Here is a 27,242-nt window from a genome sequence, read left to right as displayed (position 1 = left end):
AATGCTTAAAGCCAGTGTCCTAAAACAAAACTATCATTACCGTAGTTGCCACGTACTTGCCATGCCTATGGCTGCTTCAACTGTAGCATCAGAGAAGAAGAGTTTGTTATTGGACAGGAAGACTGTCAAAGCAGAGTGGAGCTATAGCTCCAGAATCTTTATGGATTTGAACTACTTTTGATTGAGCCATCGAGGTCCCCTGGCTCACATCACCTCTTCTGGCTCCCAGAAGACTGGGAATTCAGATTATTTAGCTGCTTGGTGCAGGGTTTGAAATCAGAGATTCATTTTGAAAACTGTTTTAGCTGTACATTTTTTTGAGAGGTATTAAGAGGCAATCTACGATTTTGAAAAAGTGTGGTTGGTATCTAGGCACCTTCATAGACACATTAACATCGGTTTGCTGTTTCACAGGACAGAGTTTACACATCAAAACCGAACAACTTGATTTATTTAAAATTCACCTCAAAATGCATTGTGTTTAGTTTCTTTTTTATAATGAACATTCAAAGCATCAAAATTTTACTATTTTAAAAAGAACCTTTGTTAAGAATAAGATAATTTACATACTATAGATTGTGGCTGTGAGGGGAGAGAAACAACCAATGGTAGATTAGGCACAGTACTAAGGCCAACATGCCAGAAAACACAGCTCTATGCTCAACTTTTAAATGATCTGGACAAAATAAGACAATTGGGCAGGAAAATAAAACCAACCGCTTACTTGAGGATGTTTGTGTAAAAAAAAAAAAGTGTTAGTAAGTTTTCTATCTAGACCTAACTCATTCACGTATTTAAGAACTCTATCTTCTTCCAAATAACAAAAAATGTTTCTAAACCAAGGCAGATTATTATTTGGAACTGGCATAGTAAAATAAAGGATCACAGTATACAGAGTTTAAAATCCTGTACCAGGCAAGAGCAACAAGTGGTTTACAAGGGGATCATTTAAGTATATTATCTAATTTTTAAAAACAGAGATATAAAATACCAGTTGCATAGGGATTTAAATATAAGGCCAAGCAGGAGATTAAAGTAAAATAGAGATCATAAGAAGGGCACTATGGTGTCAAAACATAGTATTTCCATTTGAATTAATGTCTAATTCAAAATCACAGTATTTTGCTAGTACTACAAACAGTGAATGTCAAACTGTCCCATTAATCTTGAACTGAAAACTGACATTAGAACTTCTAAATAGTACAAAACTAAAGCTCATTGTCTAAACCTGATCAGTGTATTAGCACAATAGTGCTTGGTACGTACCTGATTTATATACTCTACCTTCTGTAAATAATATAAAGGTTATTTCTTGTTAATAAGTGTGAGATCACAATATTACTGCATGCCATCAGTGGTTTGCAGGCTTACTTGATATTTAATTATTCAGTCTTTAAAAGTGTAAGATCCCACCCTGCAGAATCTTCACCCATTGAACACAGAACACTGTCATTAATAAAATACAATAGAAGTTCCACCACTAACAACTAACATAAGCCAGGATTGTAGGTCTAAACCCAGTACAGTTCATTATTATTAACTCACAGCAATTTTTGTTAGGAAGGTCACCTGTAGACTTCCAAATAATCTTGCGTGTATTAAATAGAAACAAGTATGTAACTAACGGTCATCTCTTGGCATTTCAAGTAGAGTATTCAATTGTGAAAGCATTTCCGCAAAATCAATTTTAAGTTGTTAAAATGAAGTTCAAACATTAATTTCCGTATCTACATGTAGCTTAATTAACCTAAAATTGTAAGGAATAGTAGTGTAAGGAAAAAAAAAATTCTCCAGATGAATTAGGCGTTAAGGTACGCTAACTGGGAATACCTGAACCAACATTGTAACTGAAAAAGTGCATAAACATAGTGATACTACAAATGTGTTAACTACAGAACAAAAGGTTTTCTGAAAGCTAAGCAATACTATTTTACACATTATTTACACGTTGCAATTTTTCCAGAGACCACAGAGCCAATTTATGATCTTAAAATTCCTTTGATATATTCGAAGTGTCCTTTGGCTTCCATCCTATTCGGTCAAGAACCTATTCACACACCAGTGAATCAGGTGCTGTACAGTCGAACAACATTGCCATTGTGGTTCTGTAATTCTTCAAAATTCACTCCTTTCTGTTCTTTGAAGAAAAAGCAATATTTTCATTTCACGCTTTTCGTAGGTGTTTCAGATTCTGTAGACTGTCTCCCATCAGTCCATGCCTCTCGTGTGCTCTTCAGTGCTAGCGTTTTCTGCTGGTCAACCACAACATAATCAACTCTTTCATCTGCCACGCTGCTGCCTGAACCACTGCTCTTCTTCTGGGAAAGGCAAGGAAGAGTGAAAAACATATGGTAAAATAAATTAACAACAAAAAGTAAGTAGATGTCCCAAACAGATATAGAACAAGCACAGGTTTCTCTGAAAAGTCCAACATAGACAAACTAGTTAAGCTGATCTTGCTGGAGGCTCCCTCTTTCCCAGCAACTACTCATGAAAAAATTTTAAATTCCTGATGGCAAAAACGCAAGAGTTGAAGATTTGCTTACCTTACGAGGTGGCGTAGATTTTCCCGAATCTAGGTCCAGATCTAAATATTCTACTTGTTTATCTCCTTTAGGTTTTACCATAGGACTGCTTCCTCCATCAAGACTGTTGCTTCCAAACAAATTCTGAAATTATAATATAAATAACTTCAGCTACAAACATACATGCTAATGGTCCATACTATCAAATACGCTCATTATAAACTGCCAAAATATTGAACGTTAAAGAACTGACTGAGAGCTCTTGCAATCAGTTAAACCATGCAAAATTTATTGACATTGTGTAACAAAGGGGTATATTCTAAGTCAAAACTGGGACAGAGTCGAAAGCCAACGGGGGAGAAAAACCCCAAAACCAACCCCCAAATTTAAGGTTGCCACCAAACCAATCTGTGCCTTCCACCTAATGTCCCTTTTGTATCATGAGATAAGAATGGAGTCTGGTTTGTTCTTTTTAAATGAAGTTGTTACATCTCAAATTTAGCATTAATTACGAACTGTTTTATTTCCTTAAATTGCTGTTAAATACCTTACAAGAATTTCAGCCTTACAATAGCAGCCAAACTTCAAATGAAACTTTTAAATTTCATTCAAAAGTCATCATGATTAAGCTTAAATTCAAAAAGTATTATTCAATTGATAAGACCAAAAGATTAAAACTTTGGAAAGTTTGTGTAGGGCTGCCTGAAGTTGCATTGTATATACCTAAATTTCAATTAGCCCAGACTTTTACAACCTCACCTCCTCTGTCCTCTCCCAGCCTGATCCCTCCCTCTTAACAGGTGTTATAGGAACAGTACAATAGAAGGACTCTTCTCTAAAAGATAAAGAAAAAAAAGGAAGACAGAGGGCAGCAGTCAGCAAAAAATGAAGAGGAAGGTAGAAGGAAAGACAGAAGGGTAAGGCTGACAGCAACTTGAAAGGAAAAGCAGAATATTGCTGATTTTATTAAATAAAACAGAAGTATGACATGTCCAAACAGATGCTTCGAAGCTGATGACAGAAAAAGATGAAAAAGTATGGACTCCTTTCTAAGATGCAGTTGGAACAAATAAAAATTTCCAAAATGTCTATGTAGTTGGCACATTTTAAAACAAAGGCCTTGAGATATCTGGAAACGTCCAGGTTCTCTAGGAAATGAAATATTTTATGGGTTAAAGGTTAATGGGCTGGGCTTTTAAAATTTTAGTTATCCATTCTATCTGTATTGTTCAACTCATTTAATATTAAGTGGTAACAAGGACAAACACAAACAACTGAGACAAAGTTCATTTTTGTTGCCCAAATTCTCTAAAGAAATTTCTGCATATTTAACATACAAAAATCAGGTTCTGTATCAATGTTTCCAGCATAAATATAAAAGCTATTACTCTTCAAACAAAAAATAATCTGTTATTTCAAACAAACAAGACAGGCAGAACATATGCATTAGAAAACAGAAACTTTAAATATACGTAAATGAAAACGAAAGGAAATCTGTAGAACAACCTTAAAGAATGAACGGTGCAAGCAAAGAGGAGATATTAATGACAGGCTGTCTCAGCTGTGATATTAATTATACCGTCTCAGCACTGAAGTCAAACCCCTGAAATGGCATTTGTAAGAATCAACAGAAATCCCCAATTTGAACGGCGATTCTGCCGCAGGCAGAACTGCGGGAACAGGCGATTCCAAACCTTTGTGTAAAATGGGAGGTTTCTCGCAGTTGTAAAATAGGACGTTACCCATTACTTACCAACGCCTCTTGCAAGAGAGGGGCTAAGTTTTTACACCATCGTCTCCCCGCCGCTGACGCGCGCTTCACCTGGGAAGCGCGCCCGCGCTGCCGGCAGGTCAGACATGGTGCCAAGCACAAGCCGGGATGCTCTGCTGGCTGGTGAGCTTTGCACCGAGTCGGAGCTGCCGCAGAGCAGTCAGCGGGAGGGGCTGGCTCGGGGCGACCTAAGAGGCAGCATCCAGAGGCAGCAATGGTGAGCTGGAGGAGATCGGGGAGGGTATCCAGAGCAGCAGGGGATGGGGAAGCAAGCAGCACTGCAAGAGGAGGAGAGTCCAGGGTGTAGTGCAATGGGCTAGCACATGCCATTAAGGCGGCAGACAGACAGACAGAACAAAAAGGTGCTAGACAGGCCCTCCCCAAAGAAAGTCTTTCATAATGCTTGATGAAAAATGCTGCTGTATTCCCTACTTAAGAACCCAAGCTGTAAAAACGTGGTGAATGCACTGAGCTATACTGAACAAAAAGCTGAGCTCAAGATACAGCTTTTCCTCCAGAGCTTTAGGGGTATCCTGGACTGCATTTTAGTTTAAGCCTAGGTCTACTGCTGCTCTCTTAACTTTAAAATACCATTATCGCGGCTGCTTTTTCTCTCTCTCCTTCCCCCCCAACCAAACAAAAAACACAGCACGCATCATTAACTTTTCCTACCTACCTCTTCACTTACTGCACTGCAAGCTGAGTATCTGAAACTTGATTATCTGAGAAAATTCTTCCCCAAAGGGGAAAAAAATACAGATATTCAATACACAAAGACCCCTTCTAGCCTCTTATTTGAAAGAAGACTAATAAAAGTACACATAATTCAGTTTTTATAGAATGTAAACAATAAATATCAATCCTTTTTTTCCCCTGTTCCTTCCACAATTCTTGGAAGATGTCTTTTTAATAAAGGTTTTTAAGCCTGTCTCAGAGGTCTTAAGACAGTTTATTTTCCTTGATGTCATAATACTGAACTGGTGCATAGCCCAGGACAAGCAAATACAGAGAAGAGGAAACAGTTTCTAGGGAAGAGGAAAAAGAAGTCATGTATCGAACTGTTTTGTGCAATAGATACGTATACTAACCATTCTCTTTATGTATGATTATGCTCTTAACTTCTTCAGTGAAATCTTACCAAAATTACAGTTTTTCTACTTAGTATTTTGATCTAGAAGCATACAAGGAGTGATGTTGAGTGGAAGGATTTGTGTTTGCATGATTTAAAAGTAAGGACTGCACAGGAAGAGAGTAGTTAAGACGTAGATTTTACATACTGGGTCTTCAGTGGACTGATTTGGATTCATGGATACATAATTCTCTTCACTGTCGTGCGAGTCACTGCTGGAAGTTGTGCTATGAACTGAATCCGGTCTGGGAGACATGGGAAACCTGGAGGAGCTAATTACCAGGAATTATTTTACAAACAATACATCTCGAATATCTTAAACCTCCTGGTAAACAACAAAAATAAGCATATTAGAGCTGAAATTTTCATTCAAGTTTACTAGAGCGTGGTTTTGGTTATACACAGTCCCTTATATTTAATATTACAAAATAAAAATTCATACGGACACACTTTGTGTCAATGCACATGTGCATATATACATACACACACACATATACACACTCACACTTCCAAAGGAAACCTCAATTTGTATTAGACAGGCTAAAAATATAATACAGATGTACACACATTTATTAACACTCTAGTCAACAAAAACAATTGATCCAAATGAGGAAAAGCTAAGAAACTCACTCTCGTGCAAAGCTTCTGGTGATAGGAGATCTAACTGGGGCTTGTAATTCTTCCCATTCAGGCAGAGGTTTTATTTCTAGTGGAGCTGGTTTTGCTATGTAAGAAACAGACAATCTTAAAGCACAGAACATTCCTAAACAAACTTAAATTTAATAGCTTTTCAAAACTAAATAGCAAAAAATTTACTATTTTTTAAATAGTAAACACTAGTTAGAAAAAGGAGACACTGGTCAGTTCTCAGAAACCCATGATACATTAACTTATATTTTTAATCTTTCCAGGTACTGAAAAGCAACATCAATTAGAAAAAACCCCACAATTTAAGATTTTTGAAAAATATACTTGTACATAGTAATTCTGTTTTGAAAACAGACTCTGCAAATGGCAGCATCACGTTCTGTCTTTACTCTGCCACGAGGACTCGTTGAACTGACAAGCCCAGGACAGGACTGATGGACTGTTTCAGCTTAAACTGCCAGCAGAGCCAACTCTGGGTACTTTTCTTGGCTCACGGACAATTATCATTATGCAAACTCTGCCCTTGCTGCATACATGTGCCCTTACTGATGAGGTTTCACAGCTCAAAGTGTGGGCAGAATCTGCAGCTAAGACTAAGTTTGCAAAAGTGAGAGATGAGCCAACACCCAGCTTCAGTTCCAAGGGGTGCTTGGCTTCCTTCAGTGCTTATCAACAGACAAGCAGAGTAGCAGCGTGTTTATGCCACTAATGACACCTAACATTCTAAAAAAAAGTGCCATTTTAAAATTCCATTTTCAGAACAGAACCACAAATAGAGTATTAGTGAGAAACGCATTATCCCTCCCTCCAGGTTCTATGTTTCAGCCCTCCTAAATGTTAAGAAAAAAGAAAAATAAAAAAGTGTCATCTATTGTATCACAGGACTTGGGGTGGGGGCGGAATAATTGTATACAGTCAAACTGCTGTCACAGTTTGAATCTCAACTTCATCCTCCCTAAAACTGTTTTTAGAAAATAAAATGCAACATCATTGCAATAACACCCCTTCCTCTCCCCTCCCCCCCCCCCCCCCCCCCCCCCCATCTTGCTGCCTTTAGCAGATATACCAAGGTCAAGTGTCAGGCATGTAGCACTCGTTCATGTGGAGTCAAGAGCTGTCATACGTGACCACATGAGGAACTGACAGAAATCAATTGCTTAATCAGTGTCGTCTCACAAGGAAAAAAGCAGAACTGTAGTCATTATACCTTCATTATACTCACTCTTCAGACTGAGGTTATTGAAAAGTCAGCTCTCTTACATATTGAACATAAGGACTCACAATTCAAATTTTCTAGGTAAGTATCAGTCTTTAGTATCCCAAACAGTTTTCTCTTTTTCTCTGTTCGAAGTCATAATTACGCACTCAAAGCACATCAAGCCTACTCCAGTAATTCTGCCACTTTAACCCACTTGCTCATAAAAAGCTGTCACCACAGACTCCGAAGAGGAGCTACAACTCATCTATCTCCAGACATAAGGTATCATATGAGATAAGAGTGGCAGAAGCGAACTTGACGTAGGCAAGATGATACTAAAGCTTGAGTGACACAAAAATGATCAGCTTGGCTCAAGTCCTCTGTAAAGGCCTGAGACTACGTGGCAGGTACAATCGGCGGGCAAGGTACTGCTCCAGCAGGAGGAGAGTAAGGACTTTGTCCAAAGCCCACTGAGAACAGCAGGAATATTTCATCCAGTTGCAATGGGCTTTAACAACCAAAGGTAATGATCAGTGACACTTCTGTCAGCTTTTTAACATTATTTGTAATCTCCTTTACTTAGAATCATAGAATCATAGAATCGTTTAGGTTGGAAAAGACCTTTAAGATCATCCAGTCCAACCATTAACCTACACTACCAAGTCTACTCTAAGCCAATCAAGGGTAGATTCTATGGACTACACCAACTTCTATGGACTATACCAACTCGGCACCTTCCATAAAGCCCACGAGACTAATTACAATGCTCATTAAGATGCATAAATAAATCTCTGTCCTAGTAAATGGTCAGAGGATCACTATTTTGCTGTATTTCAGTGTTTAGCCAACAGCAGGAGACTCAAGTAAACTCTGATTTCAGGTTATTGCCTAACAAAAATTATTTCAAGCAACTTACAGGTAAGTCATATATACTTGCTTCTAAACAAACAGACAAAAATAAATCCAAATTATGAACAGCTAAAACTTAAGAGATCAGAATACCCATGTTAATGTCAAGGAAATGTTTCCATGCGCTGTTCAAGCCAGAAAGACTTTAATACCTTATAGAGGAAACTTTTTGCTTGGCAAGGAAAACGCATCCATGATCTTAGATTATAACAGAAGTAAAAAGACTATACAAGAGTTAAAGTTATTCTAGAATAACAGTTTTCTTAATTTTTGTTTTACTTATTTTTATAAAGCTCCATATACATACAGTGCTAAAGTACATACCCTTTCTTCTTGTAGTAAAGTCACCTATGGTTTGTGAATCAGTTCGCTCTAAACCATGTGGTTTAGGTCTTAAAATTTTAGGACTTTGACCTAATTGGTAAAAAGAAGACTCTCTTAATAATATTCTATTTTAACTGGAAAATGGAATTTTGTAAATAAACAACACAACCCCCTGCAGAAAGGTTAATGCCACAAGCATAAGCAAGCTGCTGATGGAAGAGTTTTACAGTCTAGCTAGGTCTCGCACTAAGGGCTTAAGCACCAAACCAGAAACAAAGAAAACACTGCATGCAAGTAATTTGTCGGAGGCAAGCATAAAAGGTGTACAAAAAGGCTAAAAAGTGCATCAACAAATATTGTAACTGATCATTACTATTAACTGGTTTCAAGTTGCATTACATAAAAAATTCTATATTTGAGGAATATCTAGCATGACAGGAGAAGTCATGTTTCAGATGCAAGTTGAGGTACCCTCAAAGAAATTAAATCGTCTTTAGTCACAATATTACTTTGGAAATAGCAATACTCTTAGGAGGCTTCCTGCCCACTGTGCACCTCCCACTTGAGAAGCCCCAAGAATCTTTTTCCACATTGTACTTGTTAAACTTGCTCCCCAGAGTTCTACATCTGTCTGTACCAAAACCACCTCTCCAACCTTGCAGACACAGGGGGACTTTCTTTCCAAGCTTCCAGCCTGCAAACTGTCCCCCCACCGCAGCACAACCCAACCTCCACCACAAATGATCCTGTCATAAAATGACATTCTCTAAACCTTTTTTTAAATTGTATATACCAATATACAAGTGCAGTAGATGCACTAATCATTCCCCAATATGTTATGTTATCATACACTATCATGCTATCATGTTATTAGCATAACATTCCCCTATGTTACGCTATCACACAACATAAGACTTTAGATGAATCTGGTAACAAGGTGAAGAGTACAAACTAAGAGAATATTAGAGTCAATAAGCTCCCTACAGGCAGTAACATAACCCCTCTCCCAACAAGGAAGTTCTTAGCCAACTTGACCAAATTCTGCAAGTGTTTCAGGTCACATTGTCTATTTTAAATAAATATGATCAATAATGCATAATAACCCTAACTTTTCATGAAAGTCTATCTGACAAAGTGTTAATATTAGAAAAGGCAAGTCCCTTCAAGTGGTACACCAAGCAGCCATATGAAAGGTAAATCTTTAAAATAAACCAAATGAAAAGTTTAAGTCTGATTATGTTAGAAAGTTGCCCTACAGCACAAAATGGAAAAGGACTGGCACAGACTCTGATGTGGGCTGGTACTACGAGCAATGAGTGAGAACGCTTTGTAAAAAATAAACTTGGCAACAAACACCAGAAGTTTGCAAATCTCTACCCCAAGGGTTTTGCATATGAAGTGCTCTATTACTGTTATCACTGAAGTATTGGGAATAATCAAGTAACAACAAGAAAGGTAAACAGAAACGTTTTGTACTGTATCTTAACTTCTACACAGTGCTTCTGAGAGACCATGCAGGTAAGACAAAATTTATTTATTTACTAGTAGTGCTGCATAGCAACTTCCTTAAAAAGAAAAGGACATGAAGTGATCTTCACACACAGTTCTTCTCCAATTTCAAAATCAGATGCCCCCTTAAATGGCTTGAAGTACCGATGAAAAGACCAAGCAGTTGGGCAATGCTGACCAAAGACCCAGACTGTAAAGTGGTACACAAAGCAATTCCGTAAAGTATGCTGTTGACTGGAGCTAAGTCAAAAGCGTGACCCAACATGTTGGCATAGTTCATTCTGAGCTGATTCGATACTCTTAAGTATCTTGCCGACAACTCCGTGATAAAAGCTTGCCTATATAAAAAGACCAAGATCTTAAAATCGATGGAACAAATGTAGGAGTTCAAAGTAAAACACCTTTTATTAAGAACAATTTGACACTGAATATCATTACCTAATCATATTAAGTTTGTGTTCCACAGTTTTATAATCGTATTTAAAAGAAATTTGGCCCAATACAACTCAATTTAAAATGTCAATCAATGCATTGACATACGGGCACAGATTGTAAGTATGGTGAGAAATCTAGCAGAAGTAACAGGGTTAATGAAATTATTTAACCAGCGTGTACTTTATAACCTCTCTGCTCTTATAGCCAAACAGGCTGAAGTGCCTCAAACCCATAGTACAGAAGATAAGCGCAAGGAACTCAGGGCTATGACTCATTATTTCTACTTTTGTTAATGATGCTAATGTGGTCTCGTGCAGCTAACCTTCCTGACCTATGATTACCCTGTTTGTAAGATGTGGGTATTATGTAATTGCCTGCCTCATACTTAATTTAGCACTTATAAACCATTCTGAGACTTTCAGAAGAGCTGTATAAATAAGTACAGGTCCCTATAATATTTCTCTTCTGCATCAGACAAGAACATACAAAATGTTCCAGCATAAAATAAACTCGCTGAGCTTTCATCTCTTGCTGCTGAAAGACTGTTCAACCTAAATAAATTCATTGGCAAAACAGTTTGCTGCTACCAACCAGCCAGGATAATACAATTCCTCTAGTTTAATGTGTCCCAGAGAATTGAAGTGTTTGTGCAGTGTTTTGGGGGGCTTTTTTTGTTTTGTTGGTTTTTTTTTTGTTGTTGTTGTTTTTTGTTTTTTTTTTTTTTTTTAAAACAACCACCCTACAAAACTAAAAACAAAAGGCCTAATCTCAGTTGAGGAGCTTATACTGTGCAACAGGAAAGACCTGACACCAGGCAAAGGAAAAGGGGAGGGGGATCACAACCACAAAACTGAGGTTACTTACTTGTGTCTGTAGTGCAGAATCCCTTCACCCCATTTTTGCCCATTTAAGAAGATAAAATAACACAAGCTAGGGCACAGAAAGCCCTTAATAATATCCCTTACTCCCTCAAGACATATTATTAATAAATCCATCAGAAATTTTAGAAGTGCCATTCTTTATCTAAAACTTGGCACTTGTGTCACAGCCAGATCTGTGAACAGAAATACCCGTTTTTCAGAACTTCTTAAGTACTGCGACTGAAATTCCTGGCGCTGCTCCCAAGTAACCTCAACTAATTTTCTCCGAGAGCACATCCTAGCTGAATGTAACACAGAGGAGAAGGTGCCTCACAGCTGCGCAACAGACTGGCCTCCAACATCTGTTCTACTCAGCAATAGTCGCTAGAGGTAAGTGTCATAGGGCCATTCTTCACATCAGCTTAGCGAAGGTGGAAGGACAGTAGGTCCTCTATGGAGGGCCTGGCTCCATACAGCGTTCCAACGCCAGCAATACCGAGGAACACAATTCCCGTGGTTTAGGCCCACAGGCCCAAATTTACCTTGTCTAATGTTAGGCACTCACGTAAGACCATGCTTTTAACTTACAGACTCATTCTGGGAAAGATAAATCTGGGTTTAAAAAAAAGTTTTCTTTTTTTTTTTTTTAACTGAAAAGGAAATAAATTGTGTTGCAACACCACTGGATGCCAACCTACGGGGGGGAAAAAAAACCCCAAATAAATTATGGCAAGTGAAACCAACCAAACAAGAAGTGAAAATTAGATGTTTTCATTGTTCAGTCAAGTTACCACCTGTGAAATGCAAAGTGCTACAGCCAGGAGAGAGAAGCTCAGCTTCTGCACGTTCTATCAGACGAATACTGTGCAAGGGCACCCTGAGCTGAAAAAATCACTAACGAAGTCTATTTTTCTAACAAATGGCTGCTTGTAAAAACTGCCAAGCAGAACAAGCAATTATGGATCTAGCGTTAGAGTGCACTCAGATGGCATGAATTCTGCTCCTGGCATTTCGGTGCGTGTCAATGCTGCCTTTGTCTGAGAAGTCATCAGGAGAAGAGTCCATTTCACATGTTTGGTTTTGTTTCAAGTAACGGTTTAAACTGAAAAACCTTTTGGTTTTTCCATCAGCTAATGTATTCTCTCCTCTTGTTTTCCATAAAACACTTGGAATATAATGCTGGGGGGAAAAAGGGGGGCCCACTGCAGCAAATTCCTGCATCAGAGAAGGTGGGTCCTAACATTTTTGCTTTTAAGGATGTAAGCCACTCACTGAAGAGCCTCATTTGTTTTCAGGCTATCGCCTTGAAGCACTAGTACTTAACAAGATTTCTGTTAAGAACACTTCTTTTCTGACTGCCTGCTTGCTCCATGGCTTGCTGGCAAGGGATTTTACATCAGGAAATTGCAAAAAACCTTCACGAAAGAGGCCAATGCTCTATTTAAATACCAGTTATTTAGGGCTTAAAATTTTAAATCTACTAATGTGACATAAAATTTCAGAAATGCGTGATCTGTTAATGCTGTTTCCTGGCCAACAGGACTAATCCTCACGAGACAAGGAGATCAGACGTAGGAATGCTACAGCAGTGCTTTACTTGGAATAGGAGGGGGAGAGCAAGAGGCAAAAACAGCCTCCTAAGTGCCCTGCATCCACAGAAATACTTTCAGAGAGACATAACTAACAGCAGTTTCCCGTTTCCATTAAAAAATACGCAACCTTCCCCCTTTTCTCTGTAATTAGAGGAAACTGAAATTTGCACCAAGGTCCAACAATTCCAGTACTCAGAACCACTGTAGATTTTTCCTTAAAAAACAAGGCTGAAGCTCACAGTCTTACTCCCACAGGGTTTATTATTTGGTTTTCAGTTCTGCAGAATAACCTCCCCCCTTTCCTTCTCTTCCTTTTCCTCACCCCAGTGAACTCTGATTCCCGAGTACATGGTCTTCAGCACAGAGCTCCACAAATATCCTGAATTTGCTTTTTCATCTCTGTTTTTATTAGACTATTTCCTGCCAAGGTACTTCTAATTAGAAACATGTATTTAGTTATACAACATTCATATCCATTTCCACACTAGTATCCAGCAACAAATACGAGTATCAATAATGCGCTTAGTTCTGGTCAGTGATACCAATGGATGGTGATAACTACAGTCTCTTCAGGACAGTAAAACCAAACTGAATTCAATTTATTCTTTCACTATTATTAAATATAAAAAGCAGTCATCTAAAGAGAGGCTCTCCAGTTTTCTTAGACATCTTTATCTTCTCGAAATAACTCCTCTCAGAGCACTGGTACTTTGAATGCTCCAGAAATTAAGAATGAATTGGAAAAAATATCTGATTATAAAGAAGTCCAACTGCATCTGACAGCTAAGGTTCACTGGTATTCATAAAATATTTGCCAAATGCCATAAAAACTATTCAGAGAATAGCAAAGCTATTAATCATCCAAATACTATTTGACTGCTCTAATTTGTGAGTAACTCTACATGTCTGTATTTAAAAAGCCCCCAAAGCATGATGAACTAAAAGCGTTCAAAGGCAGTGTTTTAAGACCAAAATAGAGTGCTCTGGAGTGTTTATTGATTAGCAGTTCAAAGCTGCACTAATATTCATGAAGTCCAAGGGATACTACCTGAGATCACTTCCCCTCTTGCCCCCCCCTCTTTTTTTTTTTTTTAAACAAAACACAAAAAAACCTAACAGAATTTAACTTGTTCACTGGAAAAATCAAGCCTAACATTAAGTCTATAGAAAAAGCCAATGGAATAGCATGACAATATATATATGTAAGAAATTATGTTTCCTTAAAGAGGCATTAAGCACACAGGGAAGAAAAGAAAAATTGTATGGAGGGAAGAAAAAATAGGGCATTATTACATGTACTCCCTTGTTCCTGCTCTCCCTAGCATCTTTGAAGTTCAACACTACCATCTCTACTGCTACTATCAGAGCAAGTCTTGCAGTTTGTCTTCAGAAAACTCATATGTTTAATTTTTTTAAAAACATTATGTCCAGTAAACCGTAGCTTCCTTCGCAAGCTGTGATGCAGCCATCCAAAATAAATCTTTACTTGAAATTATTTGTTTCAAAGTTTTGCAGGACAAATCACAGCTGCAAGTTAAGGACTGGTGTATTGTAGCAAGGAGCTATATAAATTTGATTTAAAGCTATTAAGTAGAAACGAGCCTTGTAGAAGTAGTTTAGCACAGCCATGAAGGAAGTGTAATTTTCAGCTTAATGGAAGTCTTTGGAGCTTGTGGGGAAAAAAGAGAAGGGAAAAAAAAAAGTCAATAAATCTGTATTCAACCTGCTTTAGGAACTCTAAGGAAGCACCAAAACATCCCCAAAAAATCTTATTTTTTTTAAATTCCTAAATGGAATGAACAGGAGGTGTAGCTTCCAAGAGTAAATGGAAGGATTAAACACATGGATTTCTTAAAAGCAAAATTGCTTCTGCTCAGAAAAGTCATCATGAAAATTGGAGTTTCTTTTTCAACAGACCTTCAGTTCAGTTCTTGCTGCTGATTAAAATGAGCATTCACAATTTTTCAATGCCTACTTGTCCTAAAGCCTGAGAAAATGAGTGATCCTTTATTTAAGAATACGCAAGACAATCATGATAGCATAGAACAGTGCAGTGTTGCCAACTTCTAATTATTATTATTTTTAAAGAAATGTCAGCTTCTGTTGTCACAAATGCCTTAATTGTTTCTCTGAAGTTTTATTTCAGGATGGTGTGGTGCTCCTGCTATACGAGGACACGCAATATGTTGACATTGTCCAACTCGGACACTCATCCATGTAAATATTTAAGAAGGAAACTGTTCACTAGGCTATTTATAACTAACTTCATGATTAATGAGGGTTCTTAATTTCTTTAACAACTACCTACTTTGCTTGGGATTTTCACAGCATCATACTACACTAAACCAATGGGCGATTATGCCGGTCATCTGGAAGCATCACAGTGGGTTCTATGGAGGCCAGAATGCGGCAGATGCTTCCTGCCATGTGAAAGCTCTGTACACAATTATCTCTTCAAAGCGGGCCTACGCTCTTAAATGAAGAAAATTGGAATTTTCTATGAAGTTAATTTGTTTGGGAGATGCTCATGAGTAGTCATGGCAAAGATACAGCCACATTTTTATAAGCAATCCACGTATTTGTGGTTTAACCACACAAATTATGTCTTGTAACATCTTAAATGAGAAAAATCCATAAGAAAAAAAACCAGATGAAATTTTGAACATTTTTAAAACAATCACAAGCCCCAACTCCATGAGAGTTCTTTTCCCTCTCCCTTGGTTTCATTTGTTTGTTTTCTTGTTTTTAAAGTGCAACTGGGTACTTTGTTGGCACGAAAAGAAATGTGTGCATCACTCACTGTCTGTAAATCCTAGCTTACCACTTGCTGGGCTGAAAATTACCAGGGCCAAGCAGCAGTCGCTTTTAAAGGCAATCCTACGCACTCAAGTTGCATGAAGCATCTCAGACTAAATTCTGATTTTTGTTGCAAGATAAGCCTTTTGTAAAAAAATACAGGTGAAAGTGCACTAGATTAGCTATTGGTTATTTTTGCCATCAGCAAAATAATCTGTGCAATCTGACCCAAAACTAGGACTGAAAATCTTCTTTAAAATAATCTTGAATGCAATTAAACTCTAACAGTATTTGGGCAAATACAAACGGAGCAAAGTCCAGTACCATGTGGGAATGGGAATTCCAAGTTCTTTACTGCCTCTGTCAGCAATCCGCTTAGCGATCCTGAGTGCACTCTTCCATCACAGCTCCCCATGACCCTGAACTAGGATCTGTGCTAAACTGAACTCTCTCGTAAAGTGTTTTTAAGTACTATGGATCCAATACATTGCAAAAATGGCTGTGTATATTCAGATGAATGAGATTTAACTTTTGATTTTCATTCCATCAGGGTCATGAATTGTTAATTCAGCCATATGCCTATGGTTCATATATTTCTTTTCAGAACCTTAAAAACCCCACTTTGGTATGGAGACATGCTGCCCCTCAGAAAAGAGAAGTTACCAAGTTACAGTCAGTAGGGCAACAAACACAGACTTTGAAGAACTACATTCCACCGTCACCAATTCCATCATTGACTTAACCGTTTGATTCAGATATTGAAAAACTTCGTTTTGCCAGCTGAGACAGCAAGCATATATTTCTTAAGAGCTTTGAACTTTACAGATGAGATGTATACACACACACACTCTAAATGTTACATAGCTGTAAGGAGTCCTTCTGGACAGCTCCTAAACAAGTATTTAAAAAAACCCAAAACTTATTTTGTAGTTGTTTGGTCTTAAAGGCTTGCTTTAAGACCACCCCCCCCGCCCCCACCCACCACTGGAAATAAATCATGGGGCAGGAGGGGGTCATTATGATGCCCAGAGGCTCACAGACACTCCCCTCTCTCAAATGCTACATCACTTGCATGCTGCCTCCTGACCTATAAAACCCAATTCACACCCTACCCCCTTTTATTTTTGACCATGCACTTTCCTTGATCTCTGACATACGTCACGTTTGTACAGAAGATTAAAGATCGTCTAGACTCACAGACCTCTGTCGGGCCTTAAAACCTTCTTATGGACTGCCAGCACAGCCACTCGGGACCTGCCTTTCTACACAGAGTAGTTCCCTGCGGAGCGCAGAAACGTTCACTACAGTCCTGCAAGCCGTCAGCAGGATGGAGATCACAGCATCCACTGCCTCGTATCAGGACTCTTTTCAGATATTTTGAAGAGCCCCTGGGAAAGTACGAGGTGGAGCAGAAGATAACATGGCTGTTCTCTGCTGCCTTAGCTGTCAAGGGAGTCTTCACCTCACCGCGCTTGGGCACCTTTAATTCTACTGCGCCTTCTTGGATAAATGGTATTTTGAGGAAGAAACATGTGACTGTCAAAACAAATGTCACGCAATCGCTCTGTGGCAGAACCGGTCACAGTCTTTGAACAAGTCGGAGAATAAGACCCAACTGCATGGGTGGATGCAGTATTTCTTCCGCTTGAAGCCTTTTGCTAGCAACAATGCTTCCAATTTAGCATTACGACTACATGCAACCATGGCAAGCTAAAGCAGCCAAAAAGCAGAAATACAAAAATACAGACAATGGTTCTTTATAATAAAAGAAACAGCACCTTAAAAAAAAAAAATTAAAAGAGAGATTATTTTTGTCATTAAATAACAGGTGAATGCAGAAAAGCACCTGGCCAAACGCTCTCCATTTTGCCCCAAGCAATATATCACTTACCTTTTGGTATGCTTCTCTAAAGAAATAGTAAAGCGCTTTGATTCAAGTTATTGGGGCAGGAAGCCAACACCATGTTTTGAAATTACTTTCAAGACTTCCAGAAAGTACTGGAAGCTCCCCGCATTTACAGAAGCAGCTGTGAGCTAGAAAAATGAAACTACATGAAAATGTAGTGTAATCTCAAGGCGCTATTTTTTTTTTTTTAAATTTGTTATTATTTTTTAACCCGTTTACTAAAACGAAGCTCTTCTAGAAACTGGTGAAAGAAGACACAGGGTATGTCATAGCTCACCACAAGCTCTCCATGGCTCCTGGCCCAGGCTACTCCTACAGGTGGGAAGACTGAAAAGCCTCAGGCTCTCCCAGCAGGGGTGCACAAGTACCCTCCTCAAAAGAATGTGCATGTAATTTAGTGAGTTTTAGACCTATTTATTACCTTCATTTAGTTTACCCATGTTACTGATTTTTTTCATAACTCAGTCCTTTGTCACAGTCACTACTTCTATGTAACTGTACCTATTCTTAAAAATTTGGAAAATTTTAACAATTTAATAAATTATCCAGAACACCAGGTGCTTATATCAGAGCTGTGGAGACACACACATTACAATCACTGCTGCCGATAGACAGATTGTCAGTTCCTTGCTGCCTGACACATTATTCTTCAAAGACAGCAGAAGCAGAAGTAACTGAGTATGTGTTTCATCTCAGGTTTACAAAACAGAAACAGCAGAGGGGAGAGCAGGCTATATGCAAGAGAATGGCCACTGCCATCACCGAGCCCTCCAATTTCTACCCTTGTCAAACTATACTGCCTGCAGGCAGTAAGCCCTGAAACCAAAGAAAAACAGTGGAGATTCTAAGCATATACATTTGACAACAAAAAGCAGTGCATTCTTTCTTTATGTACTAGTTTCACTGCATTATTTCTTTGTCAAATGCATTTTTAGCACTGAACATAAACTTCCCTGGCCCACACAAACATTACTAAGCTAGAACTAATGCTCACGTGAAAGCTGATGGTGATCTTTCTCAGTAACAAGGATAGCTACCAAAAAGGAATTGTTACTTGGAGGCAGTGCAAACGCTGTTTTTGCGGCAATCTGTAACCAATAAAAAAAAAAGATACGGCAGCTTCTTCAGACAGAACATGAGATGGGCCCTCATGTACCTGGAGACCTTATCACCAACACAGCTGATCTCTGCAGTAATATCACCTTTCAGAGAAGCAGCAGTGGTCTTCAACAAATTCTTGAACTAATGGCATATTAAAAAAAGGAAAAAACATTTAAAGGAGCAATACCCAGAAGGTAACTATTTTATGTACCATTTCCTCCCTTTCTACGTCTGCCTGAGTTTTATTGAACACACCAGGCAACTCAATACTTTCTATGCACTAATTTGTAGCAGACAACCACTGTGGTACATTTATATAAGCAGAAACAACCTGGTAATGGAACTTGCTACAAGAACTTGAAAGCTGGAAAAGCAACACCATAGAATATAAAGCACGCACTCATTTTAGTTAGGTAAGGGTCCACTAAAACAAGAGTTTTGTCCTATTAGTTCAAAAGGAACTGCATTTTTATTTTCTCAAGGGTATTTCTGAAAGGAGTTATTTGCTTGGAGAACTCAACTACTGAAACAGGAATATGTTACCATCCTGATGTGTCACCATATCTGCTCTTCCTAACAATGGAAGACTCACAGTAGTACACCTGATAAAGTTTGAGTGAGCCAGTGTGTGTGTGTGTTACTAAGATAAGACCCTCAGTGACAAATCAGAATCATTACCATCCTTGGTAGCTCAAGATCTTCACAAAGTTTTTTTCAGCCCCTAAGCATTTACTACACAATATTTATGTTTGGGGACAGTTTTACTTTAGAATTACTTTACCTTATACATTATATTAATCATACTATTTTACAGTGGCAACAGCTTCTAAAAGTCTACAGGCAAAAACTATAGCTAGTCACTCTACGCTCATTAAGAGGTATGTTAGTACATCTAAAAATCTTTTCCCTGCTGTTAGCTAGGTCTTTCTAGCCGTAAAGCATTTGAGGATGGGAGCAATGCAGGAGCCTTACACGCCACTTAGAATGTGAAACACTAATTCAGTTTCAAGAAGAGAGATGCAAAGAGCAGCAATGCTGCCCCAGCAGACATCTGTGCGACTGCTTTGCACTGCCAACAGCAAAAGTGAGAAGCTTTTCAATATAGAAATTTACTACTTTTGAAGGTCAAACATTTTATCAGTAAAATACACAAACTGGCCAGTCAGGGAAAACATTTTAAAGCAGTTCAGTGTTTATTTTGAGAATATTTTCCAGTATCAGCTTTCATCAATCTGTTACTGTCCAGTATTTCTTAAGAACTAAACAAAACTACTGTCTGGTAACACAGAAACAATTAGACACAAGCAGAGAGCCAAGGTCTTGAAAAAGGCCATGCCTCATTTTCTGAAGATGGACAGCCAGAATGAGACATGGTACTTCCCATTTCACACTGAGATCATCTATAGCATAATGATACTATCTACTTCACTTAATTACAGGCTGTTTTCACTCAGTGGTAACAATACTAATTTAAAGGTTTAGTTAGTGAATATTTTGGATCATCTGAATATTTGCCATTGAGTTTTCCCCAAAATGAAGTCAGCCATTCTCAATGTAAATACTAATTTTTCAAGCACATAGTTTTAAAAATAGGACTTACTCAAATACAAAACAGTGCAGACATTTGACCTAATGTTCTTTAGTTCCCACTTCTGCAAGAAAGTTAGTTATCTTGTCTGAAAACTGCACAGAAGGGAAATAAGTTCCTTCAGCATTTACCTCTATTTCTGATAGGCTGGCTGATAAAACTTTTTAGATTAACTCAAAAGTCTAAGCTATTTATTAGTGATTCTCTGTACAAGTATCTCTTATAGACAGATTACAACAATATCCTCTTTGTTTCTTAAGAACACTGGTCACCCAAATAATCATTACTTTAAAGAAAAGTAAACCCAGTACGCACCAGATTCAAGAGATTAATTTTTTAGTATAGCTTTGAAGGGGTCCTCTAAAATTTGGGCTTCTTTTCAATTTTGTTACTGAGGTTGTTACAGCTTCCTCAGACTCATAAGTCGTCTTCCACACATTCAGCAGTCTAAAATATTTCCACATAAAGCTAGTTTTCCTTTTGCGTTATGACTTTGCTTAAGCTACCGTACTCTATGAAGGCAAGGAAATTTTCACCTACTACACTTTTGTGTGAAATTTATACAAATTTCAACATAAGCATGGCACCCAGCTCCTGTGATAAAGCAAACATATCTTAAAGAGCTGGCTTGAATTAGCAGTTCCCTCCTCCCATTTGGATCCCAAGGAAAATATATATATTGTAACCTCACAGCCCACATGTTAAACACCTTCCCATGACTGCCCCATGTGGCCACTTATACTTAAGCATTAAGTGGCTCCAACGTCAAGTGTTCTTCCTTGCTTTTACAGACTGAAATGAGGACTTAACATTACCTACTTAGTAGTAAACACTATTTCTTCAAACTAATTCTTCCTTCATTTGAACACATTTGTAAGAATTATTCTATGTAAAAAATTTGTAAGACCGTTGCATTCTTCAAGTAGGATTAAAAAGCAGCATAATATACAACTCATTCTTGTTGTAACAATTAATTTCTTCTAACAATGTTTACATCAAAAGCAAACACCTAAAACAGTTAACTAAGTTATTTTTCACTTTTAGTTCATACAATGAAAACGTGTACTGATCCTGTACCGGGCGTTGTTATGGCTATAAATTTGTATTCTATCCAATGCTTTGTGTGCACTCTCTCCATCACAAGTCGGCCAGCTGTCTTCTACGTATAAGAACTAAAACTCACACTTCTGAGTGTTAGCAATTCTGTTTCATTTTTTCATTAGTAACTACAGCAATAAAATTTAAGCCTATGCTTGTATTTGGCATTGTTATTATGATGTTTTAGTACGGTTAAAAATAATCCTAGGATTCCTTCATGTTACGGCTATATCATAGGATAAAAATTATTTTGTTAGAATTTCTAAAACTATGGTAATTTTCCACTAATCAGAAATTGGGAGAGCTATGTTATTTTCTTATATGATAAAAATCAACTTCTATTGGACATTTTCCTCACCTTTTCTGTCTGGTTTGAGGTTCCGATCCACTGGCGGTGGCTCACATTCTGCAACAGGTACTGACCGTCTGGGAGGGGTCTTTGGACTGGACCTGAAACCCATGTGAGCAGGAGGAGGGACTTGCTTTCCAAATAACGGAAAATCAAACGTGCCTGGTGTCATTGGTACATAGTTTGTTTCCTGGATGGGTTCAGTGAAGCTGCTGGAATGCTGTCGTGGAGGAGAGTTGGGATTCATTGGGACATAATTTTCATCTAGTTCTTCACTTGAAACACTTCCCACTGTCAACATGCTTCTGTTTTTCTAGAATTAACATATATTTCCTTTAACAAAATAAGTTATGCAATCAGCTGTGAATCATAAGAGTTTTTTAACCTAGTCTACTCAGATTAATATATTCTACTGAAACTGAAAAATCACAAACACTGTACAGCTTGCTTTTTTATATGGGAACAAAGAGCATTCAAGCACTGTAACTGTCGCCTCTCATCAGATCAAGTCATACTTACAAAGTGGTTATGGAAGCCCTCCAATGAATTAGATCTGTCATTCGGAAACGTTCGTGGAATATCATAACAGTCTTGAGAACTAATTTCTAAAGAAACAAGAAGAGAAAGTAGCTATTTATCATCCCTGTTGCTGTCACTTGGCACCACGCATCCAGAGTCTGTTGTTACTTACTGTCTGCTTCTGAGAGCATACAAACACACCTCCTGAAGCTGTGGCCCATAGATTTTTACCTATATACTTGAGAGGACTGCGTTCACAAACAAACTTAGCACTCATCAGTCACAAACTGAAGCTCTTCTAGTGGCATTTTCCCATGGCAAGAAAAGAAAAAGTAATTTTTCCTTTTAAAGCAGCAGTGAAGTCCTCCTTTCAAACAGGCAGGTGTACAAGTTTAGTGTAAGAGTGGGTTTTGAGATACTGGGTCCTCATGAAAAACCTATTCTAAAACAAACAGCAGATGTAATTTAGGGCCTGGAGAAAGGTTTTCTGACTGAACGCCTTCCCTTGGGAAGTGCTGATTCAACAGGATTCAATCTGTTGCAGGAACAGGTGAATCCCTGCCCTCAGCTCCCCACTGTGGTCTCCAGGGGTTTTCAGTTTGAACGAACTGCTACAGAACTGAAGATCTCTCCATTTTCAGGGTCCTGGCTCTTGGCAGTCCTTATTAAGAAGATGCTCAGCTTTGTGGCTGCTTCTCTGGTGGACAGGGCTGTTTGTGAGGCATCTGGCTCCCAGGTCCCGCTCACCCATGCAGGCGACAGGCTGCCTTACCCTGCGACAGGCATGACCCTCCTCCTGATGCCAAGACAGAAACTGTGGGCAAACTCTGGGTTTTATCCCCGCCTTGCCCTAAAAAAAAAAGCTTTGAAGTTTTTTGGAGACTTCCACCTCAGAGGAAAAAATAAACACTTCTGCCATTAAGCACCAAATTAAAACAGTATTTTCAGAAATGCTACTTTTCCTGAGGCTGACAATCTCAGCTTTAGCACAGGAGTGCTGACTTATAAACGTAGCGAAATGAGAGAAGATAAGCAAAGCAAAGCAAACAAGGGTCTTTCAGGGTGTTATTTTGTCATTTTAAAACACTAACCACCACCAATATTATTACACTTAGCCTACAAAATGAATGACAAACAGGATAATACTACCTGAGTACCTGTACGATCACACATCCATTCTGTACATTGCCTCCTCTAAAAGCTCTGTCCCTGTCCCCTTCCTCATTTCAACCTCTCATCGCATACATAAAACAACTCAAACAGTTTTCCTTTAAAGTCACCTCTAACATTAGCACCGACTCCAACCAGTCTAAAATTTTGCTTTAAAAATAACACTGTAATGCCCACCTGCCTTAGGAACCTGAAAAAAATGAGACTCTTAGCCCAAGAGTGGTTAACAAGATTAGAACAACTGCTCTCTCTACCAATACATATCAGCTTCCTAATCTCCACCCAAGAAACATCAAATTCTTTAAGTAAAAGTAGTTCCACCAGATTTGCTGGGACCCAAAATACACCCAGCTACCAAAGGGAAAAACAGTAAAAAATATGCACTAGCACATCTGGAATACCAACATTTAGGTGACTATAAGGAACAACTTTAATTTTACTTAAAAACTGCAGTAGCGTATGTATCACAAGGAGAGAAATAAAGGTCAGTGGCAATGATCACCAGATCAGGGTTGATCTCAAAGCTGTGGGTACACACCAAGTCCCACTGACCTTCACGAAACACTTTCAGCTTCTGCAGATTTGGACCACTATACACTAACCTTACTTTGGTTGTTCTGAAAGACTGGTAATGCCAGTACTGAACTCAGCTATATGAGCTTATAAACAAAGAAAAGATGATTAGTTCTTCACTGCTATTTTCTAAAGACGAGTAACACCATAAATATGTCTAGGTCTTCAAATATTTTTAGCTAAGACCGAATGCCACAGTGCAATATACATCCCTTATCGACGTTCTGTGTTTTGCTGGTTTGATGGTTTCCTTTAATAATCTTCTCTTTTTTTTCCTCTTTCTTACATATTTTAAGCATTGCAACCACGGACCACTTTGTTAAGGGCTACACGCTTGTTTTTAAAGGCTAGAAATGCCCCTCATATCATTCAGCTCATTCGTATCATTCATATCACATCATTCATCACAAAATTACATAGTTTAACACAAAAATTCTGCAAGAGCAGGATAAAATATGGAATACTGACCTTTACGAAAGATATTCAAATCTACAGTTGAAATGGTATTACTGCGTGAGGGTGGCATTCCTGCTGTAGGGATGCAGTAACTACTATCAGTGTCTGAAGCAGTGCGACTAATGCTACATGTTTCCACAGGAGATCGATCTGCAGCGTGGTGAGGTTTTGGTGGCCGAGGTGGAGGAATATCTGGAATAGTCTCCAGTTTTGAAGTCTGAGACAACGTTCCCTCTGGGAAAGTTCGTGGAATCTGGTAAGTACCTCCAGGTGTGGGGGGAATGTCATAGCTAATGGAGATGTGTCTCATCTGTGCGTCTAATGAAGATGTTGACGGGGTATTGAAAATGTGTTGCTCTCCTTCTGCATCAGTCCCAGATGGAGACGCTGCCTTCGGTAAAACATCCTGTGAGTAACTCCTAGGCAGGTTATAAAGGCTGCAGTCTGCCAGCGTCAGTCCAGTACGAGAAGGCGGAGAGTCATAGACACCTTGCTGCTGAAAAAAGCCATTCACAGCATGCTTGCTCGCTGATGGAGCAGGATTTTTGTGGGAGGGCACGTTATCATTGCAGTCTGTTTCAGAAGAGCTGGATTTTGCCGAGTCAGCATGAGATCTACACATAAGATTGTAGGATTAAAATGTTGATGAACATATAAAGAAAAACAAACATTACGAATAATAAACACAACACTTAAAATGTAAACAACTAAAAAGTCTATCAGTCTCTTCCAATTTTTTTTTTTAAATGAAATGCACGAACTCAATTATTAAACAAACAGCAGTACTTAAGGATCCTAAGTAACTACATACATACAAATCCATGCATGTGAAACGGGTAACACAAGTGTGAAGCTTTAGCAGCAGCTAAACAACAAGCTGATGTTTCATAAAGCAAGTGATTTCCACAATGCCAATTTGGAGCAGAGTTTGTTTGGGGGCTGGGGCATGTTTGGTTTTTTTTTTTTTTTAAACCCATGCTGCAGCACTTTAATGGCACTGTTGAAGGCAAAAATAACACACTCAAATCCTTGGGTTTACAGTACTTGCTAGTTCTAATCAGTGTGAAAAAAAGTTGGAGGAAAAAATACGACTGCTTGTAACACCCTGAAGTGCATGCCTAAAGTTATCTACTGACCATGTAAAACTGGTTCAAAATACATAAAGGAGAGAGAAATAACAGATAGGAACAGAAATAGGAGGAAGATAGCACACTCTTTGGGGGCGTGGGGCAGAAAATCCGTAGGATGTATGTACAACAGAGTGCTTTTGTCTTGAATGCAAGTTAAGGCAGTGGTGTTAGATAAAACTGCACAGTAGTTTACCTTTGATTTCTTTGGAAATTCTATCTTTTACGAGACTAGCACTCATTAATACTGGTACTAACCAGTACCAGTAAACTTATATGGAAAGTAAACACATTGCAATCTTTTTTTTTTTTTTGTAAACCTCCCCAGTTACCTTGCTCCAGGCAGAGAAATTCTGTTATCAGCCTGACTCCTTGCTTAAATGAAAGTCAAGAGAGTGGCAAAATACTAACCCAGGTGGAATTAATGCAGTCCATACACTTTTTGATCAATCATACCATGATATTTCCTATTTTCATTACCACAGTACCATACCATTGTGTTAATTTATACATACGTATGTAAATATTTCAGCATGCATGTGTATCAATGAATAGCTGCTATACTACTCTTACTAAGCTCTTATTAAGCAACTGGACCATGCAGTTTACAAAGCTTCTGAGGAATAAAATACATAAAAATCAATGGCATGACTACCACAAGAAGCATTTTTTCCCCTTATTTTAACAGGCTCTCTACCTCAAAGTGATCACAACCAGAATTTATTATTCAAATTTCAATTTGTTGATAAGATCGCACAAAACTTTCTTTCTTAAGGGACAGCTGGATTTCTCTCCTGGGGTTCTGGTAACCTGAGGAGAAAGGAATCCAGTTTAGCTATTCATTTAGGTTTCCTCTGCAGTCATTGGAAAAATGGCGACTGTGTGAAACACAATCCGTTCTTCTTAGATATCCATCTAAACCTGATGAATCACTCCCAAAGTGCCTCTCTGCCAGCTATCAAGGGAACCGATGTGATTAGCTTCGACTGGACATCTGCAGTCAAGAAAAAATGTCATTCACCTAACCAACTACTTTTTGTTCTGTTTAATAGCAGAGATACAACCCTCTGTCAGTCTCAGTGGCTTATGACAGTTCTTCTCCAGGTTTAATTATATCACCTTTTTGTATTAGCTTGTTCTCGGTTTTTTGGTGTGATTTTTTTCCATTAGAAAAATTACACTAATTTTGCTCTGGTTACTATTTTAAATCTATGTTTTAATTCCTGTCTTACTGGTCAGAACTGGTTTCTAGGTGACTCTGAACATTAATCTGCATTTAGTTTAACAGACCCCCCCCAAAAAAGAAGGGAATGTTCTCATTAAGCATTTGTCCTTGGCACAACCAAGTGAAACTTCCTATATTCCTTATGGTGCTGACCATCAAAAACATCTCTCGCTTGCTAACAGTTTACTTCCTTTGCCTCAGAGCTTCAAAAATTCACTAATGAACCACTAGAAGTTTAACACACTTGCAAAAAATAGAGCACAGAGGACTGAAGGAACTACATGAGGTTACAGAGTGCGTAATAAATTGTGAACATACTGTTACATACATTACTAGTAACACTCTGAGCTTAGCCCCTGCTGCAGCCCTTGTTCTTTACTTGAAGGATTCATTCAGGACTCCTCACTTCCCAGACGTACTCTTCCAGTTCTGTG

General features: G+C 38.4%; 1 protein-coding gene across 2 annotated transcripts in view; it reads right to left on the bottom strand.

Annotated features, from left to right (window-relative positions):
* Window positions 1–2,159: 2,159 nt before the first annotated feature.
* Window positions 2,160–27,242, bottom strand: part of GAB1 (GRB2 associated binding protein 1) — a 100,556-nt gene continuing 75,473 nt past the window's right edge. Inside the window, exons 4-11 of one of the 2 annotated variants that reach the window (XM_075708737.1) lie at window positions 24,469–25,070; window positions 22,258–22,343; window positions 21,748–22,051; window positions 8,505–8,594; window positions 6,056–6,149; window positions 5,574–5,697; window positions 2,547–2,669; window positions 2,160–2,318 (exon numbers count right to left, since the gene is read on the bottom strand). In XM_075708737.1, coding sequence (XP_075564852.1) covers window positions 2,160–2,318; window positions 2,547–2,669; window positions 5,574–5,697; window positions 6,056–6,149; window positions 8,505–8,594; window positions 21,748–22,051; window positions 22,258–22,343; window positions 24,469–25,070 — 1,582 coding nt within the window. The remainder of the gene's footprint in view (window positions 2,319–2,546; window positions 2,670–5,573; window positions 5,698–6,055; window positions 6,150–8,504; window positions 8,595–21,747; window positions 22,052–22,257; window positions 22,344–24,468; window positions 25,071–27,242) is intronic. The other variant, XM_075708738.1, reaches the window with a different exon arrangement.

The sequence above is a fragment of the Pelecanus crispus genome, chromosome 4 (assembly GCF_030463565.1).
Source record: "Pelecanus crispus isolate bPelCri1 chromosome 4, bPelCri1.pri, whole genome shotgun sequence".
NCBI lineage: Eukaryota > Metazoa > Chordata > Aves > Pelecaniformes > Pelecanidae > Pelecanus > Pelecanus crispus.
Note: the sequence above shows the minus strand (reverse complement) of the source record. Positions and strands in the feature narration are given on the sequence as shown.